We start from the raw sequence: 21,035 nt of genomic DNA, 5'->3' as shown, positions 1-21,035 counted from the left end.
GAATACTTTTTTCTTATTATTAGCATAAATAAAGTACAAGATTATTTACAGCTTTAGAGGTGAAACTCTGTTAAGAGTGGTTATTCCTTTTATTTTTATGTTTATCCACATCGTAGCTAAAGTTTACACAAACTTCGCCGACAAACGGTGGTCGTTCGGTCGGTAGAATTCGCTTGCGGACTAAAGCCACGGAGTTTGTTTTTGTTTGTTTCTTTTCCTCATATGCCTAGTGCTGGGATAGCTTAGTCGGTATGGTCGGTATCGTCGGTACAGCAACTGGCTACAGGCTGGAAGATCGAGAGGTCGGAGTTCGAGACCCAAAATTGAAACTTCTCCGTCAAGATTGATCAGGTTAGGTGGTGGGATTTAAATCTTGCCACGCAGATTGTTTAGTAATGTAACAAGAAATTCTCAGAAGAGCGAATCGCCTTGTTTCGTTTGATATAACACAGACCACATAGAAAACGATGCCTTCAACAATCCTTCACTGACACAGGAACGCTATCAAGCTATTACCTAGTAGCGATATCACATCCGAAACTAAAGCTTTGGCAATAAATTTGTATGAACTACAACTGTCGTGATTAAGAACGAGATAATTGAGCAGGTTAGCACGTTCAGGGAAACAATTTCCAATCATTAACGTACGTTTGTATGACAGTTATATGGAGTGGAATTCATAAACACAATTCATTAATAGAAACTTATCTACATACGACATTCACGAAATAACAGAAGCGTTTCGCTGGGATGCTGAGTCAGGCAAAATCATGTGCATCATATACTGAAGAAGGTTCAGACATGTTCCAACTTGCGTTTACATGAGCCACAGACCAAATTAGTCGTTCGTTCCCAAGCAGCACAGAAAGTAGTACGTGTTCGTGGTATACTGTTCGCGGAAAAATGAGTGACAAAATTCTGGAGCAGCTGATAAACATCAACTTTTGTGTGAAGACTGGTAAAGATGCTAATGAAACGTTAGCCGCATAACAGTGGCTTATGGTGAAATGCTATAAAGAAATTGAGTGTTTTTGATTGGCATAGGCGGATCAAGGAATGGCGAGAGGATGTGCAAAATGACCCAAGAAATGGGCAGCCAAAAACGCAAAGAAAATTTGCAAATGTGAACAGGGTACGAACATTGGTACGCTCAGATCGAAGATAAAGTGTGAAACTAATAGCAGAAGACTTCATTATGATTAGGGCAAAAGTGCGACAGAATATTATGGGGGATTTAGGATGAGAAAATTATCTGCAAAGATGGTACCTCGAATCTTGACAGATGAGCAGAAGCAACGTCGGCTTCACATTTCGTCTGATCTTTTACTAAATGCAGAGATGTTTGATAGGGTCATTACCGGTGATGAAACGTGGTGTTTTCAATACGGCCAGGAAACAAAACGCCAGAGCATGCAGTGGAAAGCATAGAATTCACCTCAGCCGAAAAAAAGCACGAACGTTTCGCTCGCATTTCAAGACCATGCTTATATGTTTCTTCGATCACAAGGGGATAGTTCACTATGAATTCATTGCACAAAGACAAACGGCAAATCAACAGTGTTATTTGGAAATGCTGACAAGGTTACGGGAATCTGTTCGGAGGAAAAGACCCGAACTCTCGTCTGACAAATGGATTCTCCACCATGGCAATGCCGCTGCGCAGGGTGCGTTAAGATTTCGCGAGTTCCTGGCTAGGAAATCCATTACAAAAACGGACCATCCACCTTATTCAAATGACTAAGCCCCCTGCGATTTTTTACTCTTTCCAAAATTAAAAAATACCCTGAAGGGACAAAGATTTGCTGACCTTCTCGACATCCAACGCAACGTGACGTTATTGTGAGGTATTCCGGAGAACGATTTTCAAGACTGTTTCCGGCAATGACACCATCGTCTGACGAAGTGTATAGCTTCACAAGGAGAGTATTTCGAATTCGACAGCAGCCGCTAGTGAGCAGATAAGCAAATTTTGCTTTGACAAGGCCATTCTGGGAATTTAATTGTTTCACCTGGTATATGTTCATATGCCTCTCTACTGCCATAATCTTGACCATTTAGTTAGTTGGCTGACATTAAGGCAACAATAGCAAGTAGAACCAACAGTGTTATTGGTTACATGCAAATTGGTAACGCATACTGGATTAGTGATTATTTTTGTCATTGTTACCATGGATACCTTTGTACCTTGGTAGGGGACCAAAAAATGCAGAACTCGGTTCACACTAGTGCGAACATAGTGTTACGACTCACAATGTGTAACAGAAGTGAATGTATAAGCCTCAAAAAAGCCCCGGTTAAGCCGCAAACCGGTTTATCCGTCCCCGGATAATCGAGAGTTGAATGTCTTGAAGCTATTGTTCATAAGGTCCACTTTAGCCATGGGTCGGTTTTCAGCATCATGACGATTTACACACTACATAGGTCACTGCGCGTTGGGTGCCACGATTGTTGACACCAGTTCAAAAACAGCAACGGATGGATGTGGTAAAGAAACTTTTGCAGTTGTGTCAAGATGAAAAGGTGGAATTTTTCGACCGCCTGATCACGATGGATGAATGCTGGGTCCATCATTATGACCCTGAAACAAAGGAAATGAGCAAGCAGTGGAAACATGCAGACTCGCCGCCACCAAAGAAGGCCAAATCACAGCCGTTGTCAGGAAAGGTGCTGTTGAGTGTGGTGTATTCATGACCGATTACACGCAAAAGGACGTCACTATCATTGGCGAGTACCACCGGAACATTCGGAGAAAATTACGGGATGAAATAAAGAAAAAGCGACGCGGGATGGTGGGAAAAGCTGTACTACTTCTTCACGACAACGCACTGGCTCATGCTATGACTATATTTGTTGATGGTTTTGGATATGAAATTCTCCCCCATATTCACCAGACCTGGCACCGAGCAACTTCGTGCTCTTTCCATGGCTAAAGATGCCAATTTGTGATAAGTGATTCCAAGACTATGATGGCGTCATCTCTGCAGTGGAGGACTTCCTAAACGGTCAAAATGAGACCTTCTATGGTCAAGGTATCCAGCAGCTAGTGCATCATTGGGGAAAATATGTGGTCTTCAGAGGGCATATGTAGAGAAGAACGAACTCACATACAGTTCCTTTCACCTGTGTCTCTGTTTCTTCTGGGTGATAATTAAAATTTTATGACTTCCCTTCATATACAGGGTGTTTCACGACTTTAGGACATAACTGCAGGAGGTGATTTCCTAGGTCTTTGTGATCAAAAAAGTCCATATAAACATGTGTCCGATTTTGGACGGTTACGGAGTTATGACCGTTTTAAACTCAGAATAGAAGGTAACGATTACTGACAATAAACGGAACAAAATAATAAACAAGCATAATACATGATACATTTAAAGTATGACTGTAAAGGTAACTTCGTGAAATTACCTTTAATTTGAATTGATTGGTGCTTAAAGCTGATTTTCGAAAATGCCACCGCCGGCCACAACACAGAATGCCGCTTGATTGTGAACCATGCCGGACATGCCAACCCACCCAGCCTTAGGTAGTTCTCATGTGTCGAGATAACGAGAACGCTCTGTCTGTAGCTGGCTAAAAATAGCGACCTGCCAGATGACAGACGTGGTTCTTACAAGGGCGTTTACAGGAATGAAAAAACGGTCATAACTCTGTAACCGTCCAAATTGGACACATGTTTATATGAATGTTTTTGATCACAAAGACCTAGGAAATCACCTCCTGCAGTTATGCCCTAAAGTCGTGAAACACCCTGTATGTTTAGTCTTGATCAATTAGTTAGTTGGCTGACATTAATGCAACAGTAGGAAGGAGAACCAACAATGTTATTGGTTACATGTAACCTGGTAACACATATGGGATTAGTGATTAATTGTGTCATTGTTACTATGGATACCTTTGTTCTCTGACTCACAGAAGTCAGTTTTATTCAGTCAGTGTATTTCAGCCAAGCAAGAAGTGAATTTGCTTCTGTTCTGTAAGTAGGTATCAGTATGTGGATGAATGATTTTGCATGGAAAGATGTATAGAGTACAGTACAGTTTATTTGCATTTCATAGATCCTTCTTTGGGCTAAACAAAAGGATGTAGAATATGTCATAATACAAGTACAGAAACTTATTTCACATACATATATGTATTTAAAGCTTAAGTATTTTTACAAGTACAAAAGAAACACATTTCACATAGATATGCCTAAAGCTTGGCAGTTTTTAATAGAAGTAAAAGAGGTAATCTTTTAATGCAGGCTTGAACAATTTTATACCATAATTTAAGCATTTAATTGTAAGTAGAAGATTATTGAATAGCTTGATATGTGTATACGAGAGTAGTATAGAGCTCCTTGATTAGTGAGGCCAGCAGTTGGCATATGAAGCTCATATTTACATACTATGTCTAAACTGCATACATCTATATTTCTTTGAACATTTCCTAATTTTTCCTCCACGAACGATAGTAAGCAGAATATGTATTTGCCTGCAAGCAGAAGTATATTAAATTTCTGAAATAAGTTTCTACAGGAGACTCTCTGTTTTAACACCTGTATTTATTTGAAATATTGTCTTTGGCTGTTCAGTGCTTTACTTCTGTCTGCTGAATTTTGCCAGAAGATTAACCTGTGTGACAGTACAGATGGCAGTAAGGTTGTCAGCCTTACATACCCGCTCCCCTTTACCCCCAGGAAGATTCCTGGTACTCATTTCTGTTAGAGGCTGAGTCAACCCCAGGGCCATAGTGCAGCTGGAAGAACTAGGTAAATTGAAAAAAATCCACCTCATCAGGACTAGAACCTGCAACCTTCCAGCTTCTAGCATAGTGCCTCAACCAACTATGCTACCACATGCCCCCCATCCGTCTAGATATCCAGCTATTTATCCAACCCTCCACCTCTATCCACTGGGTCTATCTGCGCATCTATCCATCATTATATATTTAAAATAACGTTTATCCCTCCACCTACCAATCTGTCAGTCCATCACATCTAATCTAATGGAATCTAATATCTCTGCAGTGAACTGTCCAATTCTCTTCTGGCATGAACATCATAAGGGCCATAGTTTCTAAGTTTACTCTACCATTCTTTGGATCAAGAGGGAACAATGTAAGTAATATGAATTTCTTTTCATAACAATTTATCTGTCATGTCCTCACCAGTACAAATATGTCAAAGAAATCAACAAATCAGTATATATTTCTCAAATTACAAGTGATAAAACGTGCAAGTATCTTCAAGTATTTCAAGCAACTGTTTTAAATTGGATGCAAGTATATGGGATATAAAAGATACACCTGGTAGATACATATAAATGTAGCAAATTTTATGAAATTCAGGACAGCCAGAGAGGAGGAATTGCATGAATATAATCACATGGGCAGATAAAAAAGAATTACCTCTACCCTGTTAGCCATTATTCCTCTCTTAGAGAATAAAATATGCATATCTGATCTGCATGTTCCCCTCTCAACATTTGATCGATATTTATGGAATTTGGTGTGAACATTGTGCCATTCAAGGCTGCACCAACCTTCTAATTTCTAATATTGTGTAATCAGTAATAACAAGGCAGATGACACAACATATGGTGTAGAAGAAAACAATAGTGCCAATTAATGTGCGGAAAATCCTGATATAATTGATGCTACAGATCTTAGGAAAGTATATGATTTTTATTATGACCTTCTATTTGTGAAAAGGTAAACAGCAAGCAGACAATGAAGATTTCAGATTAAATTTATCCAGTAGATGCAAAAACTGCAAAATTACCTCGAGAATATATCTAAATAATAAATAGTTATGAGAGAAAAAAATGGCATTTAAAAGATACAATTTAAGTTTTCCTACTTACAAATTTAACATATACCAAGAACTTATTCTTCAAATGTATGTACATTTCTTCCGAATTATGGGTCTCCTACTTTGGAATATTTTCCATAAATTGTTTGACTAGTTTTAATTTATGCACTACGGTTTGTTTTAGGAAACAGGACCTAGCATGCACACATGGTGCACATATTACTTGGCAGCACAAGAGAAGTTCAGTATTTTAATTAAAGAGGAACAATATTGAAAATATTAATTCAAAAGCAGTTTCTACCAGTACACCATACTGTCATAAGTTTATAGTCAATGCCAGGTAGCAGCTGCTAACAATGGAGATTCCTTACGGCCAACCACAAACTGCCACTGTTCATTTGCAACTCATGAGATAACTGCCAACTCTGACCCCTGGTTACTGACTCTTGGCTGATGTCCTTGAACAGACTGCATGGAAGACACTGCTTCCAAGAATTCCTATACTGTTGAGTGACGTGTTAAGTGGGCTGTCGCACAGCAATGGCCCAGGTATCGTTGACATGGGACCGTGTTTTGGTTGCCATATAAATGTAATTACCATGCCGCTGTCTAGCAAGGGATGACTATTTTGGATCCACTAGTCCGGCTTTTTGCCATCATGTCACAATATGCAGAGCACATGAATATGAATATGATTTCTTATGTTCACAGATTCTAGACGTGGAATTCAACACTGTTATGTCTCTGAGACTGAAAAAACTAAAGGCAGGCCACATCATGAATGTATGTAGATGTCATTTTATATAGTTTCGTACTTAGGAGTTAAAGCACACTAAGATCTTTTTGTTAAAATGTATGTATATATGTAGCTTAAAAAGGGTCTCCTGTTTTCTTTTCCCACAAAAATTAATAAGGTTCAACATACAGTGAAATATAACAAAATATTCAGTAAAATTAAATGTTTTTCTGGGCCCCTCCACTGTACTATATATCTTCATGCTAAAATGCTTTACTTTAACAGATACCATTATACCAATATAATATATGTGTAAATTGTGCCGCAATAAAGGTCCATCCCACTACAAGTATATTTAATTAGTATAATGAGACATGCAAAAGTAAAATCACTAAACAGTACGATGCATACTTCATGAAATCTGCTATTGCATGTGGGAGACAGAAAGATAAAGGACTTCCAAAGAGTCTTAAAAGCGCGATCATTACAGAGAGATATGAGAGTGTACACAAGGGTCATGGCCACAGACTTTCATGGGAGAACCCCCACGAATAAAACTGTAAGATAAAAACTAATTCCCTATTATCTGAAACCCAAGAGTGCCAGCAGCTGAGGTCCTGCTGTTGACTGTGTTACTTCGAGAACATGTTTACCGAATATTGCCTCGCAAATAGTCATATTATGTCACAACATAAACTGAAACAGCATATGTCTGTACAATGTATTGTCATAGCACTGAGCTGAACATGAAGTTCAGGTGGAAGGAACAAGAGGTGCATATGGTATGGATGTGGGACACTCTTCAAGGGTGGTAACCCAAAAGACAAACGAGGCAGATTCCCTGATCCTGTTGACAACTTCAGAAGTTTTGTACCTAAAATGTCTGACAAATTCATGATGTTACAGTTACTAGTCAATCTCATGACCTTGTGGCACAGTTCTCAGTTCCCTATTATAATAACACAGCACATGAGAAATGTATTTTATGCTTACAGAAGGAAGAGGGTAATAAACTCATAAGTGACATAAATGCTATTAGCAGGAAACTGGGAAAGCTGGAGGACGATATCAAGAAGGTATGTAAACAGTGAGTGTCGATGAAAATACAAACAAGAAGTTCTGGGAAGAATTATGGACCACCTAAAAACGATGCATCCAATAATTTGTCTATTGTCATGTATTTGTTGCCATGGTAATGTTTTTACCTAGCCATTGCCTAGCAACAAAGGGTGGCTATACATACAGACACACTCACTACTGAGAGGGATTTATGAAGTATGCTTTTGAGGTGGACTCTGGTGTCATGATATACATACCAAGTTTCATAAAGATTGGTTCAGACATTCAAAAGTTACTTGGGGGTGATACACTGCTGCACAGACAGGATGGAGATCACATAAGACNAGTGATTGCGTGTGATTGTGAAATTGTGTTCGTACACCTGATGATGACCTCCTGAGGTCGAAACATGTAGTGTGGCAGTAAATAAAAAACGTGTTGTGTGGTCGGTAGATTAACTTTAACATTCACATAAGACTACTTTAAAGAATGTACAATTTCAGATGCAGTGTGACATAGGGAGTTAAAGTTACAATGGAAATATTCCTAAAATCCATTTACATATATGTCTGTTATGGGCTCCAGTTTTGAATTACTCCCTACAAAAAATGTACTTACATTCCACTTAAGTAATATGATCTTAAGCAAAAGAATGTGACATACACAACTGATACAGTCTCTTCTTGGGGGCATGACAAAAATGCAAAGTTTTAGTTAGAGATAGACAGTACGAAACATATAAATTCAATGTGGCATGTACCAGTATGTCACATTGTCACAAGATTATGATGAACCATAAGTGGAAGAAGCAAGATGTGCATACAGTTTCAATGAGGAAGCCCCTTCAAGGTTGGCCCCTTGGAGGTCCAACATGTTGAGACTCTGTGATAATTCTAATAATGTTACAAGTTTCATATCTGAAAGGTAAGAGAGTGTCATAATGTTACATTTACTATTTGATCTCTTGACCTTACATTCACAGAAACAAGAGGCTTATGACATCGAAATCGAAGAAGCGATGTGTATCCTACAGAGGCTGGGGGAGCTGGAGGACCATATTGCGATGGTATGTAGACAATGAACTGTGATGTACAGTAGAAAAAATGACATTTAAAGAATATACTATTTGAGAAGCAATCACACTTATGGAGTTGAAACTTATCAATAATTTTTCCTGCATATGTATTTAAATTTATTCTCAATCATGATCTCCAATTCTGAAATGATTTCTAGACATGAGCATGTGACACACTTTTCAGTTCCTTATTAATATACAGAAGACTCCGATATCATTTCTTACATTCACAGGAAGAAGATATGAAACTGAATCCTGGTGTGTGTAGGCGTCTGGACTATCTGGAGGAGGACCAGGTTGAGAAGGTATTTAGACAACGAATTGTAATGAACAGTACAAAACAGTCATTAGAGAAGGTGTCATTTCAGATATGTTCATACTTGTGGAGCGAAACAGACTAAGAATTCGTTTGTTAGAATTTACATAGGTAAGTTGCTGAAAATGGTGCTCCATTTTTTATATATTGATTGATTGATCAGTAACTGTCAGATGACAGGTCCACAGTCTCTTCCAAAACAGTTCCTCCACTTAATGTGATCTTCTGTTTTTGGAAAGAGACTATCCAGGAAAAGTGATAATGTGGTAGTTTTTCCATTTGCTTTCCACATCGCAGTACAACAGCCGTTCAAACCACTCTGNAATTATTAATTATTATTATTAATTATTATTAAAAATTATTAACCACAAATAAATTATTAATCTTCTGCATACAGTAAAATGACATATTAACGAACATCCATGTAATTAAATTTTCAGAAAGGTGAAATATTTTTCTGGACACCACCAATTCAGTTTAGATCCTTATGTAAATACAAGAATAGGGGCAGCACACAGGGCTCCCTTTAGCATTTTGAAGGTGGTCACCACCTTTGGAGTCCACTGGAGGGTTTGATTCTCTTCCATGAGTTTGGTCAGTGGTTTTGCAATGTTGGAAAAAGACTAAATAAACCATCTGCAATATGTTACTCACTGTTATATAAAGTTATAGTTCATTGTTATTGTTGTTGTTGTCACTAGTTCGTTGTTATGGTAAAATTGGTTCCTTTTTATTTTTTTTAGACGTGCTGAACTCTCTGATATTTTTAATGTCTTTCAGTCATGAGAAATTTAATTATAATGAATATAATTTCACCACCACATATTTCCATTATATTGTCATTTCACTGAACATAACATGGTCTCTATTAAGAAACTGGAGGCAACATACACAGGTCATACACACATTACTTAGGGGCAACACATAAATACAATATTATATATTAAAACAGGGCAGTATTAAGAATATAAGCTGATGCAGCATGTGTTTGTACAGCATACTGTTATAAAGCTGAGCTGAACATGTAGTTCAGGTGGAAGGAAAAAGTGGTCCATACAGTATGGATGTGGGATACTCTTCGAGGGTGGTGACATGAAACACCAACAAGGGCAGATTCCCTGATCCCGCTGACAACTTCAGTAGTTCGGATATAAAATGTCTGACAAAATCACGATGTTACAGTTACTATTCCGTCTCATGTCCTTGCACCACAGTTCTCATTTCCTTATTACAACAACGGAGTGCACAAAAAAAACGATTTCATGTTCACAAAACGAAGATGGTAATAAATTCATAGGGGAAGTTATACACACTATGGTAAAGAGACTGAGAGAACCGGTGGACTATATCAAGGTGTGTAAACAATGTTGATGAGAGATATAAAAAACATTTAAAGAATATATTAATTCAGATGCAGTGTGACATTAGTTAAAACTAACAAAGAATTTATTCCTAAAATCTGTGTGTGATATGGGGTCTGGTTTTAAAAATAGTCCCCACAGAAATTGTATTTACATTGCACCTAAGTAACATGATCTGCATTAAGCAAAGGTAGGTGACATACAAATCTGATAGTCTTTACTTGGGGACATGGGAGAAATGCAGTACTTTATTAAAAAGGGAAAATATTAAGAATCTGAGCAGGTAGTTATGCAGTATGCAAGTGGAACTCTCTTCAAGGGTGGCGTCTTGGAAGGACAGCAAGACATTTCATGATCCTGTTGACTATGTTCAAGGCCTTGTTCTTGATGTGAAAGACAAAATCCTAATGGTACTATTACTATTCAACTTCTAGAGCATGTGACACAATTCTCAGTTCCTTATTAATATACAGAGAATTTGGGTATGATTTCTTACATTCACAGAAAGGAGGAGGTAGGAAATTGAATCCTGGTGTGCGTAGGCGTCTGGACTTTCTGGAGGAGGACCAGGTTGAAAAGGTATTTAGACAACGAATTGTAATGAACAGTACAAAACAGGCATTTAGAGGTGTCATTTTAGGCACTTGCATGCTTGCGGAATGAAATAGACCAAGAATTCATTTGTTAGAATTTACATAGGTATGTTGCTGAAAATGGTGCTCCCTTTATGAAATATTTCACACAATAGAAATTATTAATGTTCTGCATAGAGCGAAGTGACACATTAGCAAACATTTCATGTAATGAAATTTTCAGAAAGATGAAATATTTTTCTGAACACTGCCAATTTAATTTAGAACTTTATGTAAATATATTTCAGTTTAACAGAAAACACTGTTCTGAAAGTATCAGTTTAACACAATAAAAATCTGTTTTGCTATGAAAATATGTAATCATAACATAATTTATAATTATAATTATAATAAAAGAAAAATCACCAAGCAATATAACAAAACCTTTTCAAAATCCACCATGGCATGACCAGTGTTGGGGGGGGGGGGCTGAAGAGTTAAAAAGGTTTGTAAGGATATGCTCATTATGGGGAACTACCAGAATATACATAGTTTTCATGGCTATTGTGTTTTCTGAGAGAAACTTCATCCCCTATCAAAACAGAAACTGAAAAGGAACAGCCAACCAATACATCCACCCTGCTACTGCAGAACAGCATCACTTACAGCACATTTACCCTGGTCAATGATATGACCTCAACTCTGAAGATCAGAATTGAAAATTGAAGCTATGTGTGAACATCAATTGGCAAGTGAATCAGTATGACTGAGGTGCGTTTACATTGGTCCATCTGAGTCGAACAACACATTTCTTGCAGTAAATTAGCATACACTTTGATTTAACAGAAGTAGAAGATTCCCTTCATTCAGTAACATCACTGCCACATGACTAAATCCCCTGCATAAACAACTGCATGGATTGCTTGTCTGTTAAGACATTCGTCACAATTTCTGCAGAACTGAGTGGAAAGGGCAGGTGAAAATGTAAACACATATTTTGACTTGGCGAGCTGTTTAATGAGTGGGCAACTCAAATCAACAGATGTACGAGTAACTGTGCCCTATGGGCCACACCATAGCTCAAGCGGTTATTTTCTGGCTTCCCACCGCGGTGGCCCGGGCTCGATCCCGGGTCTGGTCAAGTGGGATTTGTGGTGGACAAAGTGTCGCTGAGGCAGGTTTTATCCAAGTACTTCAGTTTCCCCTGCCAATCTTCATTCCACCAACTGCTCCACAATCAATACAATAGGCCAGAAGTGGCCACAGTACAAGGGATTTAGTCCCACCCCACTAGCAATAAAAAAAACTGTGCCCTTATAGCTGAGCTGCCATATCTGCCTGCCTGAGAAGTGGCTGTTTATTGCGCTGTGGTTAGTAATGAAGTGGGGAAAAATGTGGCAATGATTTTAAAATTTTGAGAGTTATCTCACCATTGATTCGGTGTAAGCAACAGTAGTGTCCAGCAGCAATATTCTTCAAACCAATTTCATTCCACATGTTATATTGTGTTACTCACTATTAGTTATATCAAAGTTATAGTTTATTGTCATTATTTTTACAGTAAAATTTGTTAGTTCTTATTTTTTCACATGTACTGCACTATCATTCTGAAATTTTATTATAATGAATATATTTTCATCATCATTTCACTAAACATAATATGGTCTCCAGTAAGAAACAGGAGGCAACATACACAGGTCATAAACACATTACTTAGGGTCATCACAGAAATGCAATATTATATTAAAAGGGGGCAGTACTGTAAATATAAACTGATGCAGCATGTGCCTGTACAGTGTACTGTCATAGCGCTGAGCTGAACATGAAGTTCTGGTGGAAGGAACAAGAGGCATACAGTATGGATGTCAGAAACTCTTCAAAGGTGGCAATATGGAAGACCAACCAGGGCAGATTCCCTGATCCTGTTGAAAATCTTAAAAAAAATCTTATACCTAAAATATCTAACAAAATCATTATGTTACAGTTACTATTCAACCTCATGATCATGTGGCACCACAGTTCTCATTTCCTTCTTGAAACTACACAGCACACGAAAAACATATCTTATGTTCACAGGAAGAAGACAGTAATGAATCCATAAGGGTCACCATAAATACTTTGTCCGAGAGACTGAGAATGCTGGAGGACCGTATTGAGAAGGTGAGTAAGAAATGAATGCTGATGAAAGATGCAAACTGGGCCTTTAAAGAATATATGATTTCAGGTGCAATGTGACATATGGAGTTAAAAATTACAGCATTTTTTGTAAAGTCTAGGTGTGTGTGTGTCAATTTTGAAATACTCCCCACAAAAATTGTATTTACATTCCTATTAAATAATATTATCTTCATTAAGAAACAGAAGGTGACATGCATCAGATGGAGTTTTTACTTGGAGGCATGAGAAAATGCAATATTTTAGTTAGAGATGGACAGTACGAACTATATAAATTCAAAAGTGGCATGTACCAGTACATCGTATTTTCATAAGATAATAATGAACTGTAAGTGGAAGAATCAAGATCTGCATACAGTTTCGATGAGGAAGCCCCTTGGAGGACCAACAAGTTGAGACTGTGATAATTCTGATAAAATATGACACTGTCATAATGCTAGAGGTACTATTCAATCTTTTGACCACGTGACACAGTTCGCAGTTCCTTATTAAAACATCAGAACTCATGAAAAATATATTTTTTGTTCACAGGATGAAGAAGATAGAAGAATCATAAGGAAAGTGATAAATACTATGTTTGAGAGATTGACAAACCTGTTGGAGCATAGTGAGGCGGTACGTAAGCAATGAATATTGATGAAAAATACAAGAAAGGCGTTTAAAGAATATACCATTTCAGTGCATCCCAATTATTGGTGTTAAATCATATGAAGAATTTTTTCCCTAAATCCTTTGTTGATATGTCTTAATTATGGGCTCCAGTTTTTAAATACTCTGGCAAAAATTTTAGCCTCCTATCCAGTGGGTTCTAGGGGCTTATTTCTGGAGGTAAGCATGAGGTGTATGAAGCTGACCACTCACTTCCATCTTGTGCCAATTAAATAATCAAGTACAATGATGATGAGATTCCACGATTCTGTTGACAGCACTAAAAGTCTCTTAGCTAGGTGCATGACAGATTCATAATTTTACAGTTACTGTTCAATATTTTGGCCATGTGACACAGTTCTCAGTTCCTTATTAAAACAACAGACAACATGAAAAAAATATGTTCACAAAATGAAGAGAATGAGAATTACAATTCCCGAGACATCCTGAGCGAATTCAGAATATTCGAAAGTTTTTTATATTAATTAAATTTATTTGAAACTGCTGTAAACATCATTTAAATAAACGTTCATCTGACGCATTTTAAATTCACAGCAGTCAAAAACAAGGGGTCACTAATCCCATTTGCTTTTCAGTTTTCTTTAGAGTATGTCAGGAAATTCAATAATGTAGAAGAATTTGAAATAGCTCTGCTATTTGCATGTGATGGTGACATTAATTAATTAATTAAATGAAAATAAATACCAAAAACAAGAAAATGTATATATTCTTAGAGGGCAGAGAATCCATGGATAAGAAATAGTCACAGTAAAACCTCAATTTTATACTTTCTGATGGACCACATGTAAAATCAGGGAAATGAGAATGACATCATGTAAAGAAAATTTGGTTCCCTTTATACCATAACTTTTGAAGATCATTAAAAAAACATGTTGGGATGCTTAACTATAGATATGTAGATGCAAATATGGGTTTGGTTTATTTTATGGTCCTTTATCAGCTGTTGTTTTTATGTGGCACCAGTAAGATGTGATGGTGGTTATAACAGATTGTGGAAAGGATGTAGAGGGAAGTGGTCATGGCCTATTTCAAGGCACTATCCTAGCATTTGCCTGGAATAACTGGCAATTATGGTACATATATACACTGTTTCTTTAACAGTTCAATAAGAGTCGTTTGGCTCTTTTTGTTCTTTGAGCTCAGTCTGTATAATTCATTTTCAGCTTCAATGCACATTACAATAATATTGTTCTCCACACCAAATTGACGTACATGGTCTGAAAATAAAGTTTGTGAACTCATCACGGTAAAAGTGCTACATACCTCATTGCTGAACATCACTGTGGTTGCCTTCAAAGTTTCTCCCCTTGGGAAGCTATGCACCGATGCCAGTGCCTAGTTCACCCTTCAAAACAATTTTGGAACTGGTTTTGTGGAATGGTCTTCAGAGCTGCTGTTGTATTACTCCTGATGCCATCAATGTCAACAAAATGCAATCCTTTCAATATTTCCTTTATCTTTGGGAACAGAAAAAAGTAATCGGGAGCTAGAGTCCCTAAAGCATCTGCAGGTAGTTGGTTCCTGAGCTGGATGGTCCTATTCGCAGAGGAATATTTTCTGATACCTGTGTTTTGCTTTCTGCTCCTAATTTTCCTATTGTGATTGACCCTTCTCAGATAGCATGGTCTTTGTAATCTGTCATCTATAGCCTTCCAAGCCTGTTCTTCCACGTACGCTTTGAAGAGAGCACATAAGCGAGCTCGCTTTCTGCACTGTGTCAAGGCTTCCCAGTTTGAATCCTTTCTATGATGTGCAAATTTAGCCACTATGCTTTGCACCCAGTCTAGCACATTTATCTGTCCCTTCCTGTAAGGATCTCTGCACACTGCCCCATATTCAAGTATCAGATGCACTAGTGATGTTTAGACTAAACTTTTAGTGTTAATATTTCCCTTTTTAAGAATACACATTGTAAAATGAGTGCCTTTCAGACTTTTTTCACTGTTTAATTAACTTGATCGGATGAACTTAGATCTCTGTGTACAATTATTCCTAAGTATTTACAACTGCTCGCTTCCAGAATTACTATGTCCCATAACAAATAATTTTTATTGGTTCCGTCACTTTGGCTCTCATGAAATAAACTGCCCTGCTTTTAGCTGGATTAATTATCTTATTTTCAACAGCCAACTTCCCCAGCCTGTTCAGATCTATCTGCAACTTTTCCATATCTCTTATTATTTATAATTTTCCTATATATATTATACAGTCATCAGTGAATAGTAGACTCAGTATTTCTCCAAATATCATTTATGGACGCGAGGAACAGTAGTGGACCCAGTGCACTTCCTTGTGGTACTCCTGATGTTACTCTGAATTCCTCTGATAATTGCCCTCCTACAGTTTCTAGGTACGGCCCAAATGGAATTCCCTTATCCATATGACTACCCTCTAGTCCACTTCCAAGGACACAATTTTTGTAAGCAGCCGATCATGGGGAACTAAATTGAAGGCCTTCAAAAAACCTGTTGTAACAGATCAACACTCCTGCTCTCACTTAATAAGAGTTCTGTAAATATTGTTTTCTCTTAAATCTGTCGATCCATCCATTGGAAGCTGATAAGCTGGCAATTCTCAGAGGAGTAGCAATGTGCAATGCCTACTCCTTGAGGGTGGTATCTACATACTTTCATGTGCTGGCTGGAACCATGCAGCAGTGTCGAATTCAGTTTTTCCAGTGGCAAACATTTTAGTGATTTCCACTACTTGGAGAAAGGTCCACAATGGATGTACCTTCTTTCAGCTTCATCACATTCTTCACAGCATTGTGTAGCATGGACACTGAAAGATTCAAGCATGATGCCTGTTCGACACACGTTCCAATATGTGCACCAGCTTGCACAAAAATATTTATTTTATCTCTTTATTGTAAGTGATTTCCATTTTCCTTTATTATCCATATTTCATCATTTTGCTGTGAAATTCGTCCTAATAAACAATTCAAGTTGGTCTCTATGAAATGAAATCATATGGGCACTGAGAGATGGAAGAATTTAATTTGGGTCCATGTCTGTTGAACGTTTTACTTACAAAAATACATTTGCTGTGTTTTAGTGGTCATTTTTGGGGACACTTATCAGACATGAGAGAGACGCTGCTCTCATTGCATTAGTTATATTAAGAAGCATGAAGACCAAGTCTGGCCTAATGTACGAACTGTTTGGATGTACAGTGGAAGAAAGATCCCCTCATGTGCAATTAGCTTTAGTGAAGTTACATGATGCACGCGAATAACTTGCAGTTGACCATCAGCAAGTTGGTAGCATGTATTTTTAGACTGAGCCATTTGCGACTGCTAGCAGGGAAGGAAGTCTGTTGCATCAAACAGGGAAATCTAGGAAGTGAACTACAATATGTAAAGTAAGGTAAATTTTCATAGTCATGACTTGAAAGTTAAATTGCAAATTTGGGGAAAACCATAAAATCTGTTGGAGTATAACATTAATGTTTTGGGCATTTGGCCAGGACCATGCAAAAAAGTGTGTAAATCAGGTTCATCATTAATAATGTTTACAGGTGTCAAAATCCATGGACAATTTGTGGAACATGATACTGGAGGCCAACAATGGTAATCATGAAACCAGATCGATGTCAATAAATGCATTTGGAGCAGCAGATATTAAATTCCAGGACTTGTCATACAAGGTTGGTAACAGCTAGTAATATCATGTCATGTAACATATAAATATATATTTCACTTCAAGCTTAAATGCTTCCATCTGTATTGAGAGAATAATAAAAGTTATAATCAGTGCTTCCAAATATCTGTGACATACTTCTGTGTTTAATTGAAACAGATTTCCACTACATAAAAGTAGTCAAATATAACCTCAGAGTATTTTGTTATGTTTGGAATTTCTGAGAGGGGAAAAAATTGAAAAAAATCTGTCTTCTGGGGCATAACACCACATAATCCAACATTCTGGAAGAACGCTGCCTCCATCTTCAGGGTCGAAGAATAAGCCAAGCAAGAGACCAGCGTGAATGCAGGTGGCAAATGGAGGCAACATACACCTTTGATATGTTGGTTAACTATCAACGGACTATATGCATCATACCAGAAGACAGAACTCTTCATAACCACCGCTGTGAGAACCTCAAATCCCACAAACAAATATTGTTCACAAAGAAGTTGTAGACATGTTTATGAAGCATCTTATTATATATATCATATCCCAACCTTCAATGGTTTCCAATAAATAATGAAATGAAACATAGGATTTCTTGAGAATCTTACAGTTGCTGAACTGGTCATGAAATAACCTTTCATGGAACCCAGAGTTCATCATCAGCTTCACAGCAGCACAGTACAAGACACCATTATGAGGCAGCTGACCTCAGCCCACATCTTCAAATCTTAATTATCAAAAATCTATTTTAATATTATCAGCCCATCTCAACCTACACATGATATGTTGTCTTCCTTTCTGGTTTACAGGTGCAAATTTTGTAGGCATTTTTAACCAGATCCTTGTGTTCAACATGTCCCTCCATTTCCTAATATTCAATTTGAAAACTCTTAATATTTTGTGAAGTGCACATATTATGGAGCTCCTTATGCAGTTCCTGCCATTCTCCTGTTACTTCCTAACCCTTAGGCCAAAATATTTCCTTTGGCACGCTTCTTCTAAACACTCTTAGTAATGGCTACTGCTATCGAACATAAAGCTAAATGCACATAATGCATATTTTCATACTCCTGTATGGGAGACATTCAGTCTGTGAGTACAGTTAATGATTCTGTCATGTTCTCTCACTAGATACGCAACATGGAAGAGCGCATATCAGCCTTAAAGCAACTTCAAACAATGCCAAAACCGATGCCATTTCACCGAGTGCCAGCCATTATCCCACTTCAACAAATGGCAACCCCACTCCAGTTTCAACTGCCAGGAACATCAGATGCTAAGGATGCTCCTGCTTCAACAAATGCTGGCCATAGTACCACTGTAACAGATGCCAGCCATGGTCCCACTTCAACAGATGCCAGCCATGGTCCTACTTCAACAGATACCAACCATGGTCCCACTTCAACAGAAGCCAGCCATGGTTCCACTTCAACAAATGCCACAAACAATCCTGCTTCAACAAATGCCAGTCATGATCTCAGATCAACCAGTAACCTTTATGCAAACAAGAAAAATATGAGGGCTGAAGGCCAGAATAGTGGAGCCAGAAGAGACCATTGCTAGGCAACAGCATGGTAAACACCTCTGTGGCAATGAATGCACATGCAACATTAGAGGAACTGCTGGGACATTGGTAGGCAGTGCAGTGTTTTCTGTGCCAAGGCTATAACTGGGATAACTCCAGTCATAAGACAGTAATATGAGTCCCATGGGACTTGCTACCAAGCCACAACTAGCAACGACTATAACAGCCTGAGACTTAGTGTGTGCTATAATGATTTGTAAAGTATGTAGATTAGCAGTTGTGTTGTAATCCTGTGTAATTACATGGTGTGTGTACAATAAATCCAATTATCAATCTAAACCCCATGTTTAGTCACTAACATATGACAGTATTGTAGTTATTGAAAGGTATGATGGTACAGGGCACCTTCCTGTGCCTCACATGAAAGTCAAACTCCCATACTGCTCCATCTACAGGATACACGAGAAATACCTGACAGTTTATGAAATGTAATTACCATCTTTCTCATTATGCGGGACTTCAATAATATCTGTCTAGTAGAGTGTTCTTTGGAGTTTAGTTGAGATAGAGTGCTGGTCAGTGCAACACTGCACTGTGGCTATGAAACTGTTTATCAGAACAGAGTCAATTGCAGCTACACAGAATGGTTTCCAAGTACAGTTTCAAACACGCATTGCACCTAGCCACAATATTCTGCAAGATGATCTCAAAAGGCTACTTTTATTTTCAGCCTACTTTCCTTATTTTGAAAAAATAAAAGTAGGCTTATGTTATCACCATGCTGTCTGTGTCTGCATATCCCCCTTATCAACTTCTGAATGCCTGAACCCATCTTCATGATTTGTTCCTGCCAAATAACTCTATGGAGATGAGTTCTTCATGAGAAGCTGCCAGTCACTCAGCTACTCAAGGATTTCCCAACATTTTATGGAACCTGAAGGGTCATTACCATGTCTACAAGAGTCTACCATTGGTCCCTCTCCTGAACCAGATCAATTCAGTCCATATCACTTCATCCTATTTTTCTAAGATCCATTTTAATAATATCCTCCCATCTAAGTTCAGGTCTTCCTAGAGGTTTCTTTCATTCTGAATTAATTTCTCCCCCCCCCTTTCTACATGCATGCTACATGTCCTGACCATCTCATCCTTGGCATCATCATTCTAATTATACCTCTCAAAAGTACAAATTATGATGCTCAACACACAGTTTTTTCCAACCTCCAACCATTTCATCCCTCTTCAGTACAAATATTCTTAGCATTCTGTTCTCAAGTATGTCCAGTCTATGGTCTTAACGTCAGAGACCAAGTTTTATACTCATACAAAACTACAGGCAAGATTACAGTTCTGTGTATTATAATTTTTGTTTTTAAACAGCAGATGAGAAGACAAAAGTTTCTGAACTCAATGGTAGCAAGCACTACCTGAATTCAATCTGCTCTTAATTTCATGATGTCAAATTCTGATTTGTTACTGTCATTTCCAAATATATGAACTTTGCCACATTTTCAAAGGATCTATTAGCTATCTTTATGTCATGATCTTGCCCTCAATTCTAGTGATGAGAATGAGACATCAACATACAGTTTTCTCCACATTTACTTCTAGACCATACTCCTTACTACTGCAATCTAGAGTTTCTGACCTTTCCATTATGGTATTTATGTTATCTTCCAATAGATTTACATCATCAGCATAGACAAACAGCTGATGTGTCCCACTTAATTTTAGTCACATCTGGTTTTCATGGCCCAACCTAATGGCATATTCTAAAGCAAAGCTGAAGAGCAATGGTGGTAAAGCACCCCTTGTTTTAAACAATTTTAAACAGGAAACACACTGGACAAATATTTATACACAGATGTTTTAAACACATTTTAATCAGCATAACAAGTTTCATGGGTACCCCAAACTCAAAGACCCTAACTGAATCACGGGCTTTCTTGAAGTCCATGAATAGCTGATTCATCTCCACCAAGCAAGAAATGAATCAAATGAAACACAAAGGGGAAAAACAGAAGAACGCAAAATCAAAACCAAATGAACCTCATTAGAAATAGTACGAGCCACGGAAAGAAGACCACCCAACAAAGAATAGTTAGAATTAGAAGCTCAACCAGC

The 21,035-nt window shown here is 37.8% G+C and overlaps 1 protein-coding gene across 4 annotated transcripts; it reads left to right on the top strand.

Moving 5' to 3' along the window:
* The first annotated feature begins 260 nt into the window (after nt 1-260).
* LOC111874452 lies at nt 261-19,205 on the top strand. 4 transcript variants are annotated; one of them, XM_023869970.2, is made up of 11 exons: nt 261-607; nt 5,012-5,101; nt 6,506-6,577; nt 7,526-7,606; nt 8,572-8,655; nt 8,898-8,969; nt 10,846-10,920; nt 12,990-13,073; nt 13,620-13,703; nt 17,274-17,402; nt 18,518-19,205. In XM_023869970.2, the coding sequence occupies exons 2-11, from the start codon at nt 5,036-5,038 to the stop codon at nt 18,947-18,949; spliced, it is 1,179 nt and encodes a 392-aa protein (XP_023725738.1). In that variant the 5' UTR covers nt 261-607; nt 5,012-5,035; the 3' UTR covers nt 18,950-19,205. The 4 variants fall into 4 exon arrangements, with proteins under 4 accessions (XP_023725738.1, XP_023725737.1, XP_023725735.1 ...); XM_023869969.2 differs by lacking the exon at nt 261-607 and adding an exon at nt 3,740-3,976; XM_023869967.2 differs by lacking the exon at nt 261-607 and adding an exon at nt 3,740-3,980.
* Nucleotides 19,206-21,035: the final 1,830 nt, after the last annotated feature.

Source organism: Cryptotermes secundus, unplaced genomic scaffold (genome assembly GCF_002891405.2).
Source record: "Cryptotermes secundus unplaced genomic scaffold, Csec_1.0 scaffold382, whole genome shotgun sequence".
NCBI classification, from domain to species: Eukaryota; Metazoa; Arthropoda; class Insecta; order Blattodea; family Kalotermitidae; genus Cryptotermes; species Cryptotermes secundus.
Note: the sequence above shows the minus strand (reverse complement) of the source record. Positions and strands in the feature narration are given on the sequence as shown.